We start from the raw sequence: 17,948 nt of genomic DNA, 5'->3' as shown, positions 1-17,948 counted from the left end.
AACACTTTCTTAACATATTTTATACAAATTATAAATTTTTTATAATTTAATTCTTTTAATAAAATAGTATGTATACACAAATATACAAGTAAAAAAGTAAAAAAAAAAAGTTAATATAAGTGAAAATTTAATTACTGCCTTTACTAAATTCATTATTAAAGGATGTCATCAAATAAAGATTTACTCACCAGGAATAATAATAGAATACAACAACTCTAGTGACAAACTAAAAGTAACAAACTAACAATAAAAAAATGATCTTAATACTAATATTGAATAACTGCTATTAGTATGTTATATATTTGAAAGTAAAACCATTGATTTTCTTCAACTACTACATTTACAAAAACATTAGTTATTATTATTCACAAAATTACAAACATGCATTCTATGCAATATGTTTTAATACAAATTTGGATATATAATATCCTTAGATGTTAATAGAAAATTTCATTTTTATTGATGCGTAGATGAAATTTTATTTTATATTGAAACATATCACTATTGAAAAAAATTCATTTTTGTTGTAAAATATAATTGATTACCTTTCATATGGTTTATGGGGTTTACATTTGTCATTTAACATGACACAACAAACTTTCCTACACACACAACATTTTGTGGGACCCATACTTTTTGAAGAGAAAAGAAAAAGAAAAAATTATGGCACACAAAACGAATCTCTATAACATTACACAATCACTTTTCCTACAACATAACTCTTATAAAACCCATGGTTTATATATGATTATTTATTTTTAATGACCTTTGATATATTCTATAACATAATTATCAATACCTATATCATACGATAGATACGATTCACAAGCTCGGCAATATGTACTGTGAGGTGTATCAGAAATAGGGTTGTATCATATGATACGATCATGTATCATATGATACGAAAATAAATCAGAATTTATAGTTTTTAATATAAAAAAATAAATAAAGATTAGATTTGTGATTTAAATTCAAAAAACAAATCTACAAAAAATATTATTAATAAGGAAAAGAAAATAAAGATTTGATCTCCCCAGTACCACCTTTGGGAGGGGTTTAAAGCCTTAATCCTGGACTCACCTTGAATCGGATTAGTTGCGAAACAATGAACTGATTGGAATATTTCCAAAAAAAAATAGAAAATAAAGGTTTGATTTGTAACTTAAATTCAAATATCAATCTAAAAAATTTGTATTAATAAAGGAAATAATTAAATAAATAGATATTTGTATTATATATATATATATATATATATATATATATATATATATATATATATATATATATATATAGGTTAAACATTTCTACAGTCATTCTAGATAACGTTATCTACGGCTATCATTTTTAACTAAAAACCTATTTGGATCCTCTCTTTTTAAGTTAGAAGCAACTTATAAGCTAAAACTAAAATAAAAGCTTATAAAAATTTTAGCTTAAAAGCACATATTTCAAGAAAACTATCTCTTTCTCTATCTTTATAGCTCTTTATTTTAAAAAAAAAATCACACAATTCAAAAAAAGCAAATAAGATGTTAAAAAAAAAAGCTCTTCCTAAGAGCTTTTTATTACAAGAGTTTTTCTCAAAACCTGTTTGGACTAGCTTATGCTTATAAGTAGCTTCTAGTTTAAAAATAGAGAGAATCCAAACAGACACTAAATCTGACTAGTAAGACATAAAAATTATATTTTCTCTTTCCGTCACATCAGCCGACAATGTATGATGAGAGAGAAAAAAAGAACAGCTTTATTGTTATAACTATGTTTTACTGGTCACTGTGGTCAGACTTAGTTAAAAAAAATAGTCATAGATAATATTATGTAAAGTCGCTTGTAGAAATACTTTTTCGTATATATTTATAGCGGTTGCATCTTCTCATGCGGCAGAAGAAGAGAATTTTTTTGAATTTGATACAATTAAATGGGTCCGACTGATTTAAAAGAAAAAAATTGAAATGTTGGCGCACAAATCTACCTCTCATTGATAGGAGAACATCAATTTTGCTGCAACAGGAGAATTACTTTTCCCATATTTATATATGAGAAATATTACTTTCTTTCATATAAGATAACTTCTCTTTATCATATTAGATAACTTCTCTTTATGTTATTTCACTTCGATTTTCGCACTTGACCTTTTTCTTTTTTTATGCAATGGTGAAACCACCCATTTTCTCTCTACAACATAAGATAATTATCTTAAGTAAAAAGAGAATAATAAAATGCTTTATATATTGGTAAAATCATTTCTGCAGCCGATTTACGTACAATAACGACATGTGTATGGTTATGATTCTCCATATTTAATACTTTTATCATTTGTGTGGTTATGATTCTCCGTATTTAATGCTTTCAAATATATATATATATATATATATATATATATATATATATGACAACTATTTCATGCAACAAGCTACAGAAATATAAATTCTTTATATATTTTTATATATTTCTAACTAATTCTAAGTGCGTAGGAAAAAGAAGTTGTATCATTTAACATTTTAACATGAAATTTCTATTTCTCTTATATATATGTTTTTTTTTTGTAATATTATATATATGTCTTAAGTGTTTACTCTGGCTGTAATTAAAAGAAATGAAAAAGGAGAGTGCTGGTGCCAGCTGTGTGACTATATTGCTGCCGCTATCATCTTCTTCCTCTGTAGTCTCCATCGGGTTAGGGTTTTCACCCCACACTCTTCACTTTCTCTAGATTTTTTTTATTTATTGTTTTATTTTTGTAAACAATAGTTCACTATACGGAATATCACGATTCATTCATAGTTTAGTTTCGCCAACTCGTGAAATCGAAAGATACCGTCAGAATCGTGGGATATCGAACGAATTATTGTTCCTTGTGTTCCTGTAATTAGCCTCTGCAGCTCTTTTTGCCTATATATTCCTTTATTATAGTCTTTGATTTGTTCTTTCTGGTATTTTTACTACTCACCCTAGATTTTATGTTTCCAACGACCAGATATGATTCATATTACTATTGCTAACTAGGTTTATGGGAACAGTATATTTGTTTTCCTAGATCCCTCTGATTGGTTTTAAGATTCCGATGTTTTTTTTTTCTTGCCTCTTTCTACGGATAGATGGGCCGAAATGCAATTATTTAGGGTTCTCTATGATTTAGCTTGAAATTTAGATCTGGCAATGTCTGAAAATATTTGATAAATTGCTCATTTTAATAGTCATGTTAGTTATTTATCATAAACTGTTCACGCCTCAGACAGAATACAAACTCAGCGGAACCAAATAATACATTAGCAATTTACTACTTCAGAATAATGGTACAATTTTCTTTTTTATATTTTGCATATCGTCACTAGATTGATTGCTTCAGCTGGTAGTTACTAGTTATTGTTTAATGTTATGCCTGGAATGCTTCTTTGAGCTGTCTTTTTTTTTTTTGCCCTTTTTAAATTGTGCTGTTTTGTGCTATATGGGATCAAATTATTGCAAGCTACAAATAATGTAAGCATATTTACATACTCTAGGCGCTGGTGTTTACTTGGGCTTCCATAGACTTCTTAGGAGAAAAAAAAATGGTTACCTCGTGAACTTCATGTTTTTGGGATTACTAGTCTTGCCTGTGTTTCTGTTGGGTGTTATTTTCATAGTATATGGTATTTGGCAGTATTGTTTTTAACAAGTTGTCAGGTTTTTTAGTTTGTATATGTGACTTCGGAATACATAATATGCCATTGATTCATATAGGTTGTGTTATTCTCGTTACTTTGAATTTGTACGCTACTCGAGAAGAAAAGAATTATAATCATACTTTCCTGATTGCAGATATTGCTGTACTACAACTTGTTAGAAAAAAAATTCTTTAGTTCATTTACTGATTTCTTTCTAAAATGGGGGATGCTGAGAATGCCCCACCACCTTCAAAGAAAAGGGCTGCTGGAAGGGAGCTCACTCGAGATACTCCTATTGATGATGAGGAAGATGTCGGTGAGCTTGAGACTGGGACTTTCAAGAGAGCAAATGATGAGGTTCTGGCAACCAGAAGAATAGTCAAAGTTCGTCGCCAACAGACTAGTTCTGCTCCTTCTTCAAACCCTTTTGCTGGGATACGATTAGTTGCTCCCACTGAATCCAGTGCTAACCCTGCTGAAGCTACTATTGAAGTACAATCAACTGGTGAGAACACCATTGCAGATGATTCAAAAGGTAGTGATGATATAGCTCAGGTTTCTGTGAAAGCTAAAGATGGGGAAACTAAGCAGTCAGAGAACAAAACTGATGAGGTAGTGGATAAGCCTATTGCAAATAATGAATCTGCAGAAGAAAGCAATGCAGATGGGAAACATATTGCAGAAAATGAAAGTACTGGTGACAAATCTGAGGTAGATAAAGATCAAATTAAGGATGTCAATGAAAGTGAAAATGAGGATAAGAAGGATGCTGCACGTGAGAGTGCCAGTGAGGGAGATAAAGGACAAACTAAGAATGACAATGCTTCTGAAAATGATGATAAGAAAGAAGAAACTGACTATGGGGATAAGAAAGATAACAAAGTAGAAAGTGCAGAACCAAGTGCCGAAGGTGGCCATTTGAAGTCATTTCAAATGCTCTCAAGTAGCCAAAATGCCTTCATAGGTCTTGCTGGAACTGGATTTTCTACTTCTTCATTTTCCTTTGTGTCCACCTCAAATGATGGGTCTGGTTCTATTTTTGGAACAAAAAATGATAAGCCTTTTGGTCTGGGTTTATCCAACAATGGAAGTTCTGTTTTTGGGGCATCTGGGGCCTCTGCTGTTTCTAAGAGTGAGGGAAGTGGGTTTGCAGCAATGCAGGAGGTTGTGGTTGAAACTGGTGAAGAAAATGAGAGAGTGATTTTTAATTCGGATTCAGTATTATTTGAGTTTGTTGATGGAAGTTGGAAGGAACGAGGAAAGGGAGAACTGAGGGTGAATGTTACTAGCGGGACAGAAAAGGCCAGACTTCTGATGAGGTCAAAGGGAAATTTAAGATTGATTTTGAATGCTCGAGTTTATCCTGATATGAAGCTCACAAATATGGAAAAGAAAGGTGTTACTTTTGCCTGCATGAATAGTGCTGCCGAAGGGAAAGGTGGTCTTTCAACATTTGCCTTGAAGTTCAAGGACGGGTCCATAGTGGAGGAGTTTAAAGCTGCTGTCATGGCACACAAGGGGGAGACGTCTACAGTTATCAAGACCCCAGAAAATTCTCCAAAGGCTTCTGATGATTGAGAGATATATCCCAAAAGTCAGTCCTCTTAGATGTTCCTTTAAGATGAATAGAAAATTTGCTATTCCATAGCTCTTTTGCCGTTGTGTGGCAGTCTATTATACTTAACTAGTTTTACTTGTTTGAGTCATGTCTCCAAAAGATAATTGAATTGAATTTTGCATAAAATCTTTGATTTAGACTGCACTAGGACATCCCTAACACTGAAACTTCCAATAGTGCTGTTATCTAGCGAACCTGGAATTTTGTTACAAATTTCAAAATCACTTTACTTTATAGTTGGTAGTACACACGATGTGATTTAGATTGCTCAGAATGGATTTTGTATCGGATGTATATTACTATGTTATACGATATAATATCGGATCATATTGGATTATATATCGTATCAAAATTTATTATATGAAAATCAAATTAAAATTTACAATTTCTTTTTATAAAAAACATCTATTAATTAGAAAAAGTAAATATATATATGATTTGTGATTTAAATTTTAAAAAAAAATCTAAATAGTTATTATTAATAAGAAACAGAAAATAAAAATTTAATATTTTATTTAAATCCAAAAATAAATCTGAAAAATTGTTATTAATAAAAGAAAGAAAATAAATATTTGATTTAATTTGTTGATTGAATTTTTTTGAATTTAAATTTATATAATATTATATATTTTTAAATTATTTTTATTTTATTTATGAACCTTATAATTCTATACGATTTGTATTATATAATTAGAAAAAAATAGGCCAAGCAATTCTAATGCGATTTAACAATCTTGCTTTAATTTATAACATTGCATGCAACTTTTTCTCCATTCACATACAGCCGGCTTAACTTAGATAAGCTGCAACATATTTTGTCTCTGTATAAGATAACTTTATGGATAAATTTTTTGAATATTAGAAAAATGTAATTACTAAAAAAATGATTGGAAACTGAGTTTGGTAGGAAAATATAAAAAAAATTGTTTGGTTGGAAAAAAATTTCCCGGGAAAATTTGGTAACATGAGGGTATTTTGATCTGGGTTAACTTTCACCTTTTGTCATTTACCCATCTAACTAAGGAAAACCACGTCGAAGAAAACTTTTTAAATAGTGATAATTGCTCCATTTCAAAGGCCAAATGCAATATGAATAGATGAGGAAATTCTAAGAAACTCTGTACCAAATAAGGAAATCAACAATTGTCAGCTTGATTTGAATGGAAAATTTTTAAGAAACCTCCAACCAAACAGCACTAAGGATTTACGTTTTTATGTCGCATAAGATAATTTTATTTAATTTTTTCTCAATTCACTTTAAGGATTTACATTTTTATATTATATAAGATAATTTTATTTTTTATATATATATAAAAATATATGTGCCTATATAAGGTTATGTAAAAAGAAAAAAAATATATAAATTATACACATTTTTATTTTTATGAAAATTATATGTATAAAAGATAAAATTATATTCTATAACATGAAAAATAATAATTTGTTTTATTTTTATGGGATTTTCCCAAATTTTAAAATTTGTATTGATTTAATGTGTTATGATTTAAAATTGTTTACCGGAAAAAATCATTTACAGTATTATTATTTTAATATAGTATGAGTGAGGCATCTCTTTTTGATGGTCAGATATGATAAGTATGCTCAGACTCAGAAGTCAGATAGGCATCTCACGTGTCATAAGTCAGAAGCTAACCAATCACCGACTCGCAAATCCCGAACCGACTTTGAATTTACTGAAATACCCCCAGGTATCAGATTTTTCCTCCAATAACCCCTTTTTACTCTTCTTGTTTCTTCGTCTTTCAGTTTCAATTGCTGACGACACAACACAACAGAACAACGCTCTAAATCTTAAATATCTCCTAAAATTATCTAGGGTTTCGCAACAACCCTGGCCTTCCACTCCCAATAATTAACCCTATTTCCCCCTTCATTTTTCTTCCATTCTCTTATCACGCGTTTCAATTCGGCGTTTTTCTCCTTCATAACTTTACCGTTTTTTGTTTTTTTAGGTTTCCAATTGACTGGGATTTTAGCTTATCGAGTTTAGGTTTCTTGGTTTCGATAGTGGTTATTTGGGGACCCCACAAAGTTTGGGTTTTTCTTTTATGCGTGTTTTGATACTTGGAATTGATTCAGATTTTCTTTAATTGGTTTCTACTTTCCGGGAAAAAAAATTGATTTTTTTTTTGTCCCATTCCCTTTTGATTGAGTTGCTTTTCGTTCAATTGGTGTTTGGTTCCTGGGAAAGTGTAGGTTTTTTTAGGGTGGGGGCTATTGATGGCTACCGCGGGTGAAGAAGACCTTGAGTATGAGAGTGATCCCGAAGAGGCTAAGAGATCGCTAACAATGCGGAGGAGGCGTGAGGCAAGTGATGATGAGGAAGGTGAAGATGAAGGTGAATGTGGTGGTGGTGGTGGTGGTGATGGGAGGGATAAGAGTGCAGATCGCCGCCTCATTCTTTCCGATGAATCGGACGGCGAGGGTGGAGTGGCCGATTATGATGACGAAGAAGAATTGGAAGAAGAAGAAGATGGAGTTGACCAAGAGGAAGAAGAATATGAAGAAGAATTAGTAGGAGGAGAGGAGGTTTGTGAGGAGAGGGGTGCGGATGAAGGAGGTGTAAATGGCGCAGTGGTTATGGTAAAGGATTCTGATGCTGATGTTAAAACCCCTTTGGAAGAATCAGGGAACAGGGATGTTGAAGAGAAGAAAGAGAGTGAACCATTTGCGGTTCCCACTGCTGGAGCATTTTACATGCACGATGACCGTTTCAGGGACAATGCTGGTGCACGCCATAGGTATCTAAATCTCCACTGAAATCTGCGCATAACATTTATATAAATAGTGTGACTAGGTTGCTCTTAAGACTTAGTCATAAATTACTTTATTTTTTTCTTCTTGCTTTTGTGCTTTTTAGGAGGATGCGTGGTGGAAGGAGACTGTGGGAGTCCAAGGATGACAGAAAATGGGGGCATGATAAGTTTGAGGAAATTACTTTGCAGGATAGGCACTACAAAGAGGTGATGATTGTGTAAAATGTAGTACTAGAACTTTTTTTTCCCCTCCTGAAATGGAACCTTTATAATGCATTATGTATAATATTCAGGGAAGGAGAACTTCTAATGGTAATTATCGAGGTCGTGGTAAAACTCGAGGCATTGATCGTGGAGGATATGTTCGAGGTAACAGAAAAGGATATGATAACAGAGGCAATCAAACCCAGGTACCAAAGGGTGTTGTGCGAGGGAGAGGGCCCCGAAGGTATGAGCCTACTAATAAAAGCAGTGATGCAACATCCCAGATGCAAAATAAGCAGTGAGTACAGATTTTGTATTGTATAAGATTAGTTGTGTACATGCTTCCTATGTATGTCAAAGGCTTTCCGACAATTATTTTTGTTTTCTTTTCCAAGATCTGGGAAGCCTCTCGAGAAAACTTCACATGTTAGTTCGAGGAGAACTTTGATACCCAACTCTAATTCAGAGTCTGATCCTTTGCCTGCTAACAAACAAGTGTTTGCATCAAATTTGAATTCTGCATCTCCCCCTTTTTACCCTTCGGGCTCCTCCAACAAGGAGATGAATCTGACACCAAAAAGGGATGTCCAAACTGGCGGCACAAACAGGAACATCCGCACTGGTGTTGTGGATAAGGGTTTTTTAGCTCAACAAAACAATACATTGCATCGGGGAAAGAATGTTGTTGATTCTGTAGGCATGGACAAGCTGTATATTGATGAGTCCGTCACTCCATCTGGTGGAAAACCTCTGAACTATTTGCATATGCCACCACCTGGATCTTCTGGAGTTAATTCTTCTCAATCTATTCATCCAAGGGCTTCTGGGAGGGGTGGAGGAGCAATCCCAGTACAGATGAATTATCAGCCTGCTGCTTCACATAATCAAGGAAATAAAATTGCTCAAACACAACTCCAGGCTGTTCAGAGAACTTCCGCTTCAGGGCGAACTTCAACTTATATGCAAACTCCTGGGCCACAGTTGGGTCATCGACCTGGTAATGGGTCTCAAGCTTCATCTCCTCAGAAAACATCTGCGGCAATTAGTTCATTGGATTCTGGAGAAATTGATGCAGCTTCAGAATCAGGCAAATCCAAGGGTGCATTGGTTGGGAAGGGAAGGGGAAGTTCCCAGGGTAGTGGAAGGGGCTCTTTTGTTTACGGTGGAGCTATGGGGACTGCTGGAAATATGGGTGGTAGTCATGGAGATCAGAACTTCCCAGCCTTCTTGCCAGGTTAGTTTTATTTAGGTGTTTTCTTCTTAAGTGTCAATATTGCTGTCTTAGAGAAAACTTTTAATCCAATCTATTTATTGCAACTTTTCACTTCGGTTGTTGGAATACAATTTTCTCATGCATCAAGTAAAAGTTGTAACATCCCTGGTTTCTGAAAAATCAAGCAATTATATTGTTTACTATGTTGCAGATAGATCCTGTGAACTGAGGGTGTCCTGATTTATTTATAAGCATTTGATTTTCTTTTGTGTTTGTATTTGTGATCCTTGCAGAACAGATTAAGTTTTCTTTTACACTTTGTAATATATTTTTCTAATTTTCATTGGGCTCTGATGGGACACAGTTATGCAATTTGGAGGGCAGCACCCTGGAGGTATAGGAGTTCCTGCCGTTGGCATGGCATTCCCTGGATATGTTGCTCAGCCTCAACATGGTACTGGAAATTCTGAAATGACATGGTAAGGATATTTACTTATGAATTTTATCAAATGTTGAATAATATTTGAAGAGCTAATTACTGGCCGATTCACAAGTCTTAGTGCCTCTGACATGGTTGAAATCTCCTTCTCCCTCTGTGTGTGGTCCCCACTTTTAATCTTCTTCAAGAATAACTCTATATCAATATGACAATAAAATAATGATAACAAACGTCTTGGGAAGGTTTACACAAAAAATGTATCCCCCCCCCCCCCCCCCCCCGGTTCTTTTCCAAAAAAAAAAAAAAACACCACCCCACCAGACAACACACACAAATATTTTAAATTTCTCTTTTATTCTTCATAGTTTTCTTTTTATTGGAATACTTTTTAACTACTTCCTTCTCTTGTTTAGGCTACCGGTTTTGGCTGGTGCTGCAGGAGCTTTAGGGGCTTCATACTGTCCACCCTACTTCACTGTTGACGGTGCTTATCATACTCGACAATCAGGACAAGCATCTGCGACGGCTACTTCAAGGTTGGTACTTTCATAGCTTTGATATGATTTCAATATTTCATATAGTTTTACCTTATTTTACTTCTCTATATTGCATGGCTTGGTTTTAATGCATTTTTATAGTATCTTTATTAATGGATTCATATCCAACATGTTCAAAATGGTTCTTACATAGGTTCTCCATGTTTAGCTTATGAAACCTGGATTAACAGTGCTACTTGTATTGTATTTTATTTTAAATGCCTGTTAGGGGAGGGGGACTTTTAATGGAATAGCTTTTGTCATTTTTTTTTTTTTGCCTCCATTTTGGCTTTAATGTTTCTGTGGCATATTGTTGGTTTCATGATTTTGGTTTTCATTGTTGAATCTTTGCAGCAAGGAAAATAATGTTAGCAAAGCTAATAATGAATGGAAGCCACCAGAGAGACCTGGTAAGACATTGATATCCCTTTTCCGTTGATATTATTTACCAATTGCTATTGGTTGCTAATGTTATTAACTTATTATTTGGAATTGATCCGTCTGTAGAGCCTGTAAGTGATGAGTTTGGACAGCGGCAGAATAAGCCCCGCAGGCAAGTTGAATTGCATAAACATTTTCATTTTAATGATTATTTTGTTTGAGTGCTTAATCATGGATCTGCTGCTTCATTTTCTGGTTATTTTTCTCTGGATCCTAGGGTGGTTTATGGGGAGGATGGGAATGCACCTGTTGATACTATTGGCATGATTTTTTAGTTAGATATGATCTCAGGTTGTTGGTTATGCACTATGCAGATACTCAGAGATGAATTTTGGGCAGTGAAGTATTACACAGGATGCAACTTGTTTGAATAAGAAGATAAGGTTTGTTATTTACCTATTATTGCTTTATTGTTTTAGCAGTGTTACAATTTTCTAAGTTTTGGTAATTCTTGTGTTGCAGGCCTTTCCTACGGGCCCTTTGTTCTCCAGTTTTTGTTCTGGAGTACTTTGGGCTGCAATAGGTTTCAAGATTTTTTAGGTAATTCCAGAACTTGTATTCTGGTTGAGAATGTTTTTAAGTTATTATTCGCGGTTCGCTCATGTTTGCTGAAATGCACTTGTGGGATTGCTTTGGGGTTTCCTTGGGCTCTATATGTTGATGCACCTCTTCCTTTTTTCCCTCCACTCCATGTTCTTCCTTGCAGTTATATAACGCCTGTTCATGCTGTTCTCCATTTAAAGAAGTTATTGCAGCTTGACAGGTGGTAGTTGCTTGTGTAGTTGTGCGGTAAGGATAATCATAAGTAAAAAATGAATTTGCCGCTGGTATCCTTATAATGCTGCTGATTAAGTTATGAGTTGTTGGATTCTTTGCAGGTTTTTCTTGCGTGTTGCCTTAGTGAAGCTTGTTGAAACATAGACAGGCTCTAATCTACAACTATGGAATATGGATATGGGGGAAAACGATAATTGTTTGTGCAGCAACTGATTGCTCGTGGAGTTGAAAAAGTTTCTCATGTAAATGACTTTCTGATTCATCTGTTATGGACTTGGGGATAAATTATTTCAAATTTCCTTTTGTGACTGAGTGGTTTTGTTTTAAATTTTTTGTTTCAACTAATTGAGACTTGAGAGATTGCTCTCTGGTTATCAAAGGGAAGTTAGTAGTATTGTTATCAAGGACAAGATTGGTTTTTTATTTTGTTATTATATATCTGATTGATTAGATTATGGTATGGTCTTACTCTTGGAAATTGGCTTGATGGTTCGTATAATCAAAATAATTCTTTCCTAATCTTACACGATTAGTCAAAACTGAAACTCCAAGTCGAACGATGCCAAAAAAAAAAAATGGACTGAATTTCTTTTCATGCAGTAGTTTTAGGAGTTTTGACATCCTAAATAAAATAAGGAGGTTGTAAATTGTATTGTATTTTTCTTGGGTTTTATTAATCTCTTTTCATATAAGATAGATAGAGAAAATGAGTGGGTTTTACCATTACAAGGAAAAAAAAAAAGGTGGGGTGCGAAAATTGAAGTGAGAGAATATGAGATAATTTATCTTATGTGAAAGGAGAGTAGTATTTTTCATTTTTTTTCAACAATAAAAAAGTGAGAGATTGCCTTCTAAGAGAATTTGCAATTTTTCATACGGATACTATTAATTGTTTCATTTGTGCTTGAATCATGATCTGAATTGAAAAGCAATTTTATATGATAAAAATATTTGTGATTGAATTACTATCTAAAAAATATTTTTAAATATAATATTTATTTGAGTTTATTGTTTCTATATCATCATGATAAAATTATTTTTATTGATCTCAAATTATGTTGTTTTTTGTATCATAAAAATTTGTTTTGGGGATTTTATAAATTAATGAAGTGTATTTTTGTAAAATTTATATAACAAGAAATAAATTAAAAGTTTTTAAAATATCTTTTTTTTCAATCTAAAAAATGTTGATGGGAATAATTTTATTTAGAGTAGGTTATATTTATAAAAAAAATTCACTTACAACCCAATGATTTTTGTCAATCTAACAGCTATAATTTATTGAGTTGTAATTATTAAATTCTAATAAATTATAATCGTTACATTGGCGAAAAGACATGGTCCAGACTCCTGTAGGAGGCAACAATGGGGAGTTTTTCGTAATGGGCGAAAATTTGACTGAGCAATGTTATATGGGTCTTCCAGTCAAGCTCCTTTATGCCTTTGCACTTAAGGGCGAATCTTCGTCTGGTCCGAGGAAACCTCAAAAAAAATATTCTCTTAAACGGAGGTATTCGTGCGTGGATGGCGGTTCAAGATCAATCCCATGAAAACCTTATATTCCCTAAGGAGGTTTTGTCACGTGAAAATGCTCTTTAATGAAACTTTAACTTAACTGGTCATGACCAAGAAAATACCGATTTCACTTGGTGGGCGGGGAATGCCCCGACCCAGTCTCCATATTGGGTTAAGAACAAGGTCAAAGGGTTAAAAAATTACTAATTCATAGAGTCATGGAACCAGATCAACCAGCAACCAGAGCTGTATGCATTATATGAACAAAAAGCAAATGGCCGAGATCATTTAATACAATGGTATGAACACGGTACCAAGTTAAGATTGGGTTGTAAGAGGTTCTAAGGGAAAAAAAAGATTAATTTCTCTTTTATTTATGGAGAAATAATAAATCAAATTTTTTTTTAGTGAAAAATCTTGACTTTCAAAAGAAAGTATTATTATAACTTTTTCAAACTTTTATTTTTTAAAAACGAAATGTTCTATTTTTTAGTTAAAGAAATGAAGAAAAAAAGTCCATTCTTTTGTTTTTTTGGTGGATGAAAAAAAAAATATTTTTAAAAAAGTCCATTCAAATAGTTCCTGAGCTATAAGAATTTATTTTTAAAACAATTACCGTTTAAGATTTTATATAAAAATTATTAATTTCGATAATATATAACTTCATTTGTTTATATTACTCTTATTTTTATTTTATTTTATTTTATTCAATAACAATAATAAAAATATAGAGACAAATAATTGAAAAAAAAATTAATATCTTAAAAAAGATAATTATTTTTAAGCGGATAAAGCATTTGAATAAAAAAAGATGTTGTTTACTACCAAAAGAAAAAAGAAAAGTTGTTGCCTGATCACATGAAATTGTTAATTAACTGATTCAATCAAGCATGCTTCGGACAAAAAATGATACTTTTTGGTTTAACAATGGTGTTTGTTTCGGGATTTTGGTCAAGTTTCCTGGGGAAGTGATTCGTGGATTCTCAGAACTCCACGTTTGGTTCGCTGGATTCATGAAATATATCCATGTTTCGGTGTTCCCCATCATTCGCCATTTGCATGTGATTTCTCCTCCAAAGCACTGTTCCGGATTGCTTCTTGGAGGGTCGTATTCTGGCTGAAATCCGGAGAAATGAAAAAGTGGTATATTTTTGTGACGAATTTGCCCCTCACACGTGACCAACTATTGCCCAAAATGATACATCACTCATCCAGCACCCATCACATGTGAAAGCTGAAGAAACCCAAAAACTGGAGACCGACACCGACCGAAGAAGAAAGAGCGAAGAAAGCCACATGCGCAAAGATGGGAGGTCAGGTAATGGTCCGGTGAAGTAGATCTACAAGTTACTGGTTGGTATCTCCGGTGAAGTAGGGTCCGGTGCATCCAACGTGGAGAGATAAGGTCCTCTTTGTTTGCCGACGCCTGGTTAAACTTGAACGGTTAGTATATACACACCCCTTGGTCCCATGCTCTGTGTTTATCTTTGCTGAAGCCTACTGACATCTGATAGGAAATTTTTTTTTTGTGGTAAACAAATTTTTTTTAATTCCTTATATATCCATTTCCATGAGGGGGCGTTTGTTGGCAGTACAAATTAACCAGTTATTTTTAATAAAATTGCTACATCACATAAGTACATCTACGATTAATTAATAAAATTGCTTTTTAATCGTCCAAAAAAAATAGGTCCTGATATATCCATTTTTAAAGTTAATTTTTGATATCTTAACCAATTATTTTTCTGCTCTGTTATACCGGATCTCATTGTGAAAGGAGACTTATTGAAGTTGTTGATAATGGATGAAGAGAGCATTTCCTGGGAGAAGAAGAACAGTACAAATTAAATTGCTGCTTTGTTTTTCTGATTTATGGTTGACCGTGGTGGGTAAGTATGTGGTAAGTATGAAATTTTTCTAGTGCCAGTTCTTGCTTAATTTTTTTCCTATGTAAAATCTGCTTGTCAAATAAGTTGATATCTTTTCGCAATGTTAGTTTCATGGCCATTTCCATATTATGAATTATGTCAATATTTTCCCTGTGTTATTGTTAATATTACTAAATTGACCTAAAATATCACTTCTGACAGTTAGAATTTATGCATGGCTCAGATTGAGGAATTGTGTGCCAATCCTGGTTCTTTGAGTTTCCATGAGCAAATTGACAATATTATTATGTTCCTTAAGCAGTGTGAAGGTATTTCCAAGCATGTGGATTCCTTCATGCAGGAGTTCAAGGACACACCACCTTTTGTTTTGACTCCATTGCAACCTGATTAGATGCACGAGGCTGAATTTTTAAGGTTGTAACTTAATATATCTATTCTTATCATATGGGATTGACTGTAGAAGACAATTGGGCTTAAAAGTCATGTTAATCACAATAAACAAACTGCTTACCATTTATTAGGTTGACTACTCATTCAGTCAATAACATTAAACACTTTATATTTGATTTAGCCACTGAAATAAGTGTCAACATAAACTAAATAATTAAATTTGAAATTTGGGTAAAAATTAAGATAAAACTGGTATCATAACTACTTTTAAATATAGTTGTATGTTTTTATATTATTACTTCAAGCATTAGGTTGCTATATCTGCTATTGGTGTATTAATGACATGTCTGCTTATTAGTTTTCCCTGTCTTTTACAGGAATATGGAATTGTGGCTTAGACACATCAGTCATTGTCCCATGGCTGAGGTCTAGATGTTGCTAACCCTTTTTCAGTTTTGTAGTATATGTCCATCACAAGCTCGCAATATTGGATTTTTCCTCTCCTTTATATACTCAGAATGACAAATACTGAAGGAGTAAGAGATAAGTTTTCTTTTGGTAATTACTGGTTTCTCTTTAGTAAAGAATGTTTAATTTTTTAATAGAATGTGTAAATAGAAATCAGAAACCATTTTGATACTTGTATGGATGATCTGATCAGTTTCAAACGTAAGAAGTTGGAGCTTTGAAGAAAAGCATGCCAGCAAAAAATGATGATGCTTACTTTTTAACAAATTTAGGATGTGATCTAGGAGATTGGACAATAGATATCTTTGTCAATTTACCTGCTGTTATATAACTGTGCTTTTATTATAATCTCTTATTGAATGGTTCTGGCGTTGCAGAGAGAATTACAATTGTGATGTCGTTTGCTTCACTGCTGATGTTGGCCAAGTATGTTATGACTGTTAGAATTCATTTTCTGTTGTCAAGATTGTCGTTGTGTAACCTGTGTTATTGGAAAAGGTGTTTTAGACTTGTAAACTTCTGACTGGGGGAATTTGCTTTACCCAATTCATTGTTTATATGCTGCGAGTCTAGTAAGTTAGTTAAATTTCACAGGGAACAAAAGAATTGGAAGGTTTAGAAGCGAAAGCTAAAGCCAGTGGGGCCTCTCAATTAGTGGTAAAGGACTTGAAGGAGGAATTTGTTAGAAAATATATATTCCCTTGCCTGCGTGCTGGTGCAGTTTATGAGAGGAAGTATTTGCTTGGGACTGCAATGGCACGTCCTGTAATTGCGAAGGTACTTATGCTTGTTGATATTTCACCTTTTATTTAATGACGAGTGGTATTGTAAACTGATTACATATCACTTGGTTTAGAACTTTGATTGAACTGAACTAATTATTCAAATTTTTTATTTTTTTGGTTAATTAGTTGACACTGGAAGGGGAATGCTACCACAAGACTTGCTTTAGGTGTGCTCATGCAGGTTGCCCTCTCACACATTCTTCCTATGCTGCACTGGATGGTGTTCTTTACTGCAGGCACCATTTTGCACAGCTTTTCATGGAGAAGGGAAACTACAATCATGTACTCCAGGCTGCAGCAAACAAGAAGAATGCTACTCCACCTCCTGAACCAGCTGATGATGAAGAACCATCAAAGCCAGAGCTTGAGCCTGAGCCACAGACAGAATCTGAGGAACAGAAGACAGAAGAAAATTCTAAAAATGAAACATAGGAAACATCAAATTCTTCCTTATCTGGTTGAATTTCACTGTCTAACATTTGATCACAAATTAGTTTATTTTTGTAAGCTAATTTGAGAGGTTTTTTCTATGTATTCATACAAAAAGAGTTGTTCAATATAATATATATTCTTTTATTCCTTTTGTTGGAGGTTTTTCTCCTTGCAGTGGTATCACTGCAATTATGTAATAACTTGATAGTAAGAGAGATGATTTTATGTTGTCCACAAATTTCTCTACTTATTTGCACTTCAACACATTACAATGCAATGGATATCGAACACTACTATTGAAATCCAGTCATTAAAGTGAGACACTTTATTTTTAAAGACCACTGCTATATACAATAATTAGTTTTAAAATTTAGGATATATACATGTTATTACAAAGTGGGAGAGAGATAGAGATGCCAAACATAAACTCAGAAAGATCATGTGAATATTGTCGTTGGGTCAATAAGCTTGTTGAATAAAGGGTTATTTCAAATAAGGGTTATTTTGTAATTTTACTAAATTTACCTATCAATATTTTATCTTCAACCAAACACACATTCAAGAATTTTACTCAATTTTCCTGGTAAAATTTTGTCCAACCAAACAACTTTTTTTTTAACTTTCCTATCAAACTCACTTTCCAACCATTTCCCTAGTAATTACATTTCCCCAGTATTTAAAAAATTTCTCCTCAACCAAACACACCCAAAAAAAAGTCACTTTGATAAGATTATCCAAAAGAGGAGAGAGAGAGAAAGAGGTGGGAACAAGGTCAAACGATAACGGTGGCCCTTGGATTGATCAGACGGCCAGAATA

General features: G+C 33.3%; 3 protein-coding genes and 1 long non-coding RNA gene across 8 annotated transcripts; all 4 read left to right on the top strand.

Moving 5' to 3' along the window:
* The first annotated feature begins 2,590 nt into the window (after positions 1-2,590).
* On the top strand, positions 2,591-5,510 carry LOC133285350 (nuclear pore complex protein NUP50A-like). Of its 2 annotated transcripts, none has more exons than XM_061482559.1 (2): positions 2,591-2,676; positions 3,802-5,510. In XM_061482559.1, the coding sequence occupies exon 2, from the start codon at positions 3,867-3,869 to the stop codon at positions 5,223-5,225; it is 1,359 nt and encodes a 452-aa protein (XP_061338543.1). In that variant the 5' UTR covers positions 2,591-2,676; positions 3,802-3,866; the 3' UTR covers positions 5,226-5,510. The 2 variants fall into 2 exon arrangements, with proteins under 2 accessions (XP_061338543.1, XP_061338544.1); XM_061482560.1 differs by having other exon boundaries at positions 2,613-2,865.
* Positions 5,511-7,052: 1,542 nt separating this feature from the next.
* Positions 7,053-12,072, top strand: LOC133285338 (protein MLN51 homolog). 4 transcript variants are annotated; one of them, XR_009747997.1, is made up of 12 exons: positions 7,053-8,027; positions 8,147-8,249; positions 8,336-8,544; positions 8,642-9,480; positions 9,824-9,938; positions 10,312-10,434; positions 10,789-10,844; positions 10,942-10,987; positions 11,190-11,258; positions 11,338-11,415; positions 11,582-11,664; positions 11,754-12,072. XR_009747997.1 is itself a non-coding variant. In XM_061482545.1 (10 exons), exons 1-9 carry the CDS (start codon positions 7,507-7,509, stop codon positions 11,215-11,217), a joined length of 2,040 nt encoding a protein of 679 aa, XP_061338529.1. In that variant the 5' UTR covers positions 7,053-7,506; the 3' UTR covers positions 11,218-11,258; positions 11,338-12,072. The 4 variants fall into 4 exon arrangements, 1 of the variants encoding a protein (XP_061338529.1); XR_009747998.1 differs by lacking the exon at positions 11,582-11,664; XR_009747996.1 differs by having other exon boundaries at positions 11,338-11,664.
* A 3,765-nt stretch (positions 12,073-15,837) lies between these two features.
* Positions 15,838-16,669, top strand: LOC133285333 (uncharacterized). Its single transcript, XR_009747994.1, has 3 exons — positions 15,838-15,872; positions 16,292-16,340; positions 16,509-16,669. It is a non-coding gene; the product is annotated as an uncharacterized LOC133285333 (long non-coding RNA).
* Positions 16,668-17,131, top strand: LOC133285360 (LIM domain-containing protein PLIM2c-like). The gene is made up of 2 exons (XM_061482570.1): positions 16,668-16,691; positions 16,826-17,131. The coding sequence occupies exons 1-2, from the start codon at positions 16,668-16,670 to the stop codon at positions 17,129-17,131; spliced, it is 330 nt and encodes a 109-aa protein (XP_061338554.1).
* The last annotated feature ends 817 nt before the right edge of the window (positions 17,132-17,948 follow it).

The sequence above is a fragment of the Gastrolobium bilobum genome, unplaced genomic scaffold (genome assembly GCF_033153095.1).
Source record: "Gastrolobium bilobum isolate Gb01-03AN ecotype WA unplaced genomic scaffold, APGP_CSIRO_Gbil_v1 utg1211, whole genome shotgun sequence".
Lineage (NCBI taxonomy): Eukaryota > Viridiplantae > Streptophyta > Magnoliopsida > Fabales > Fabaceae > Gastrolobium > Gastrolobium bilobum.
Note: the sequence above shows the minus strand (reverse complement) of the source record. Positions and strands in the feature narration are given on the sequence as shown.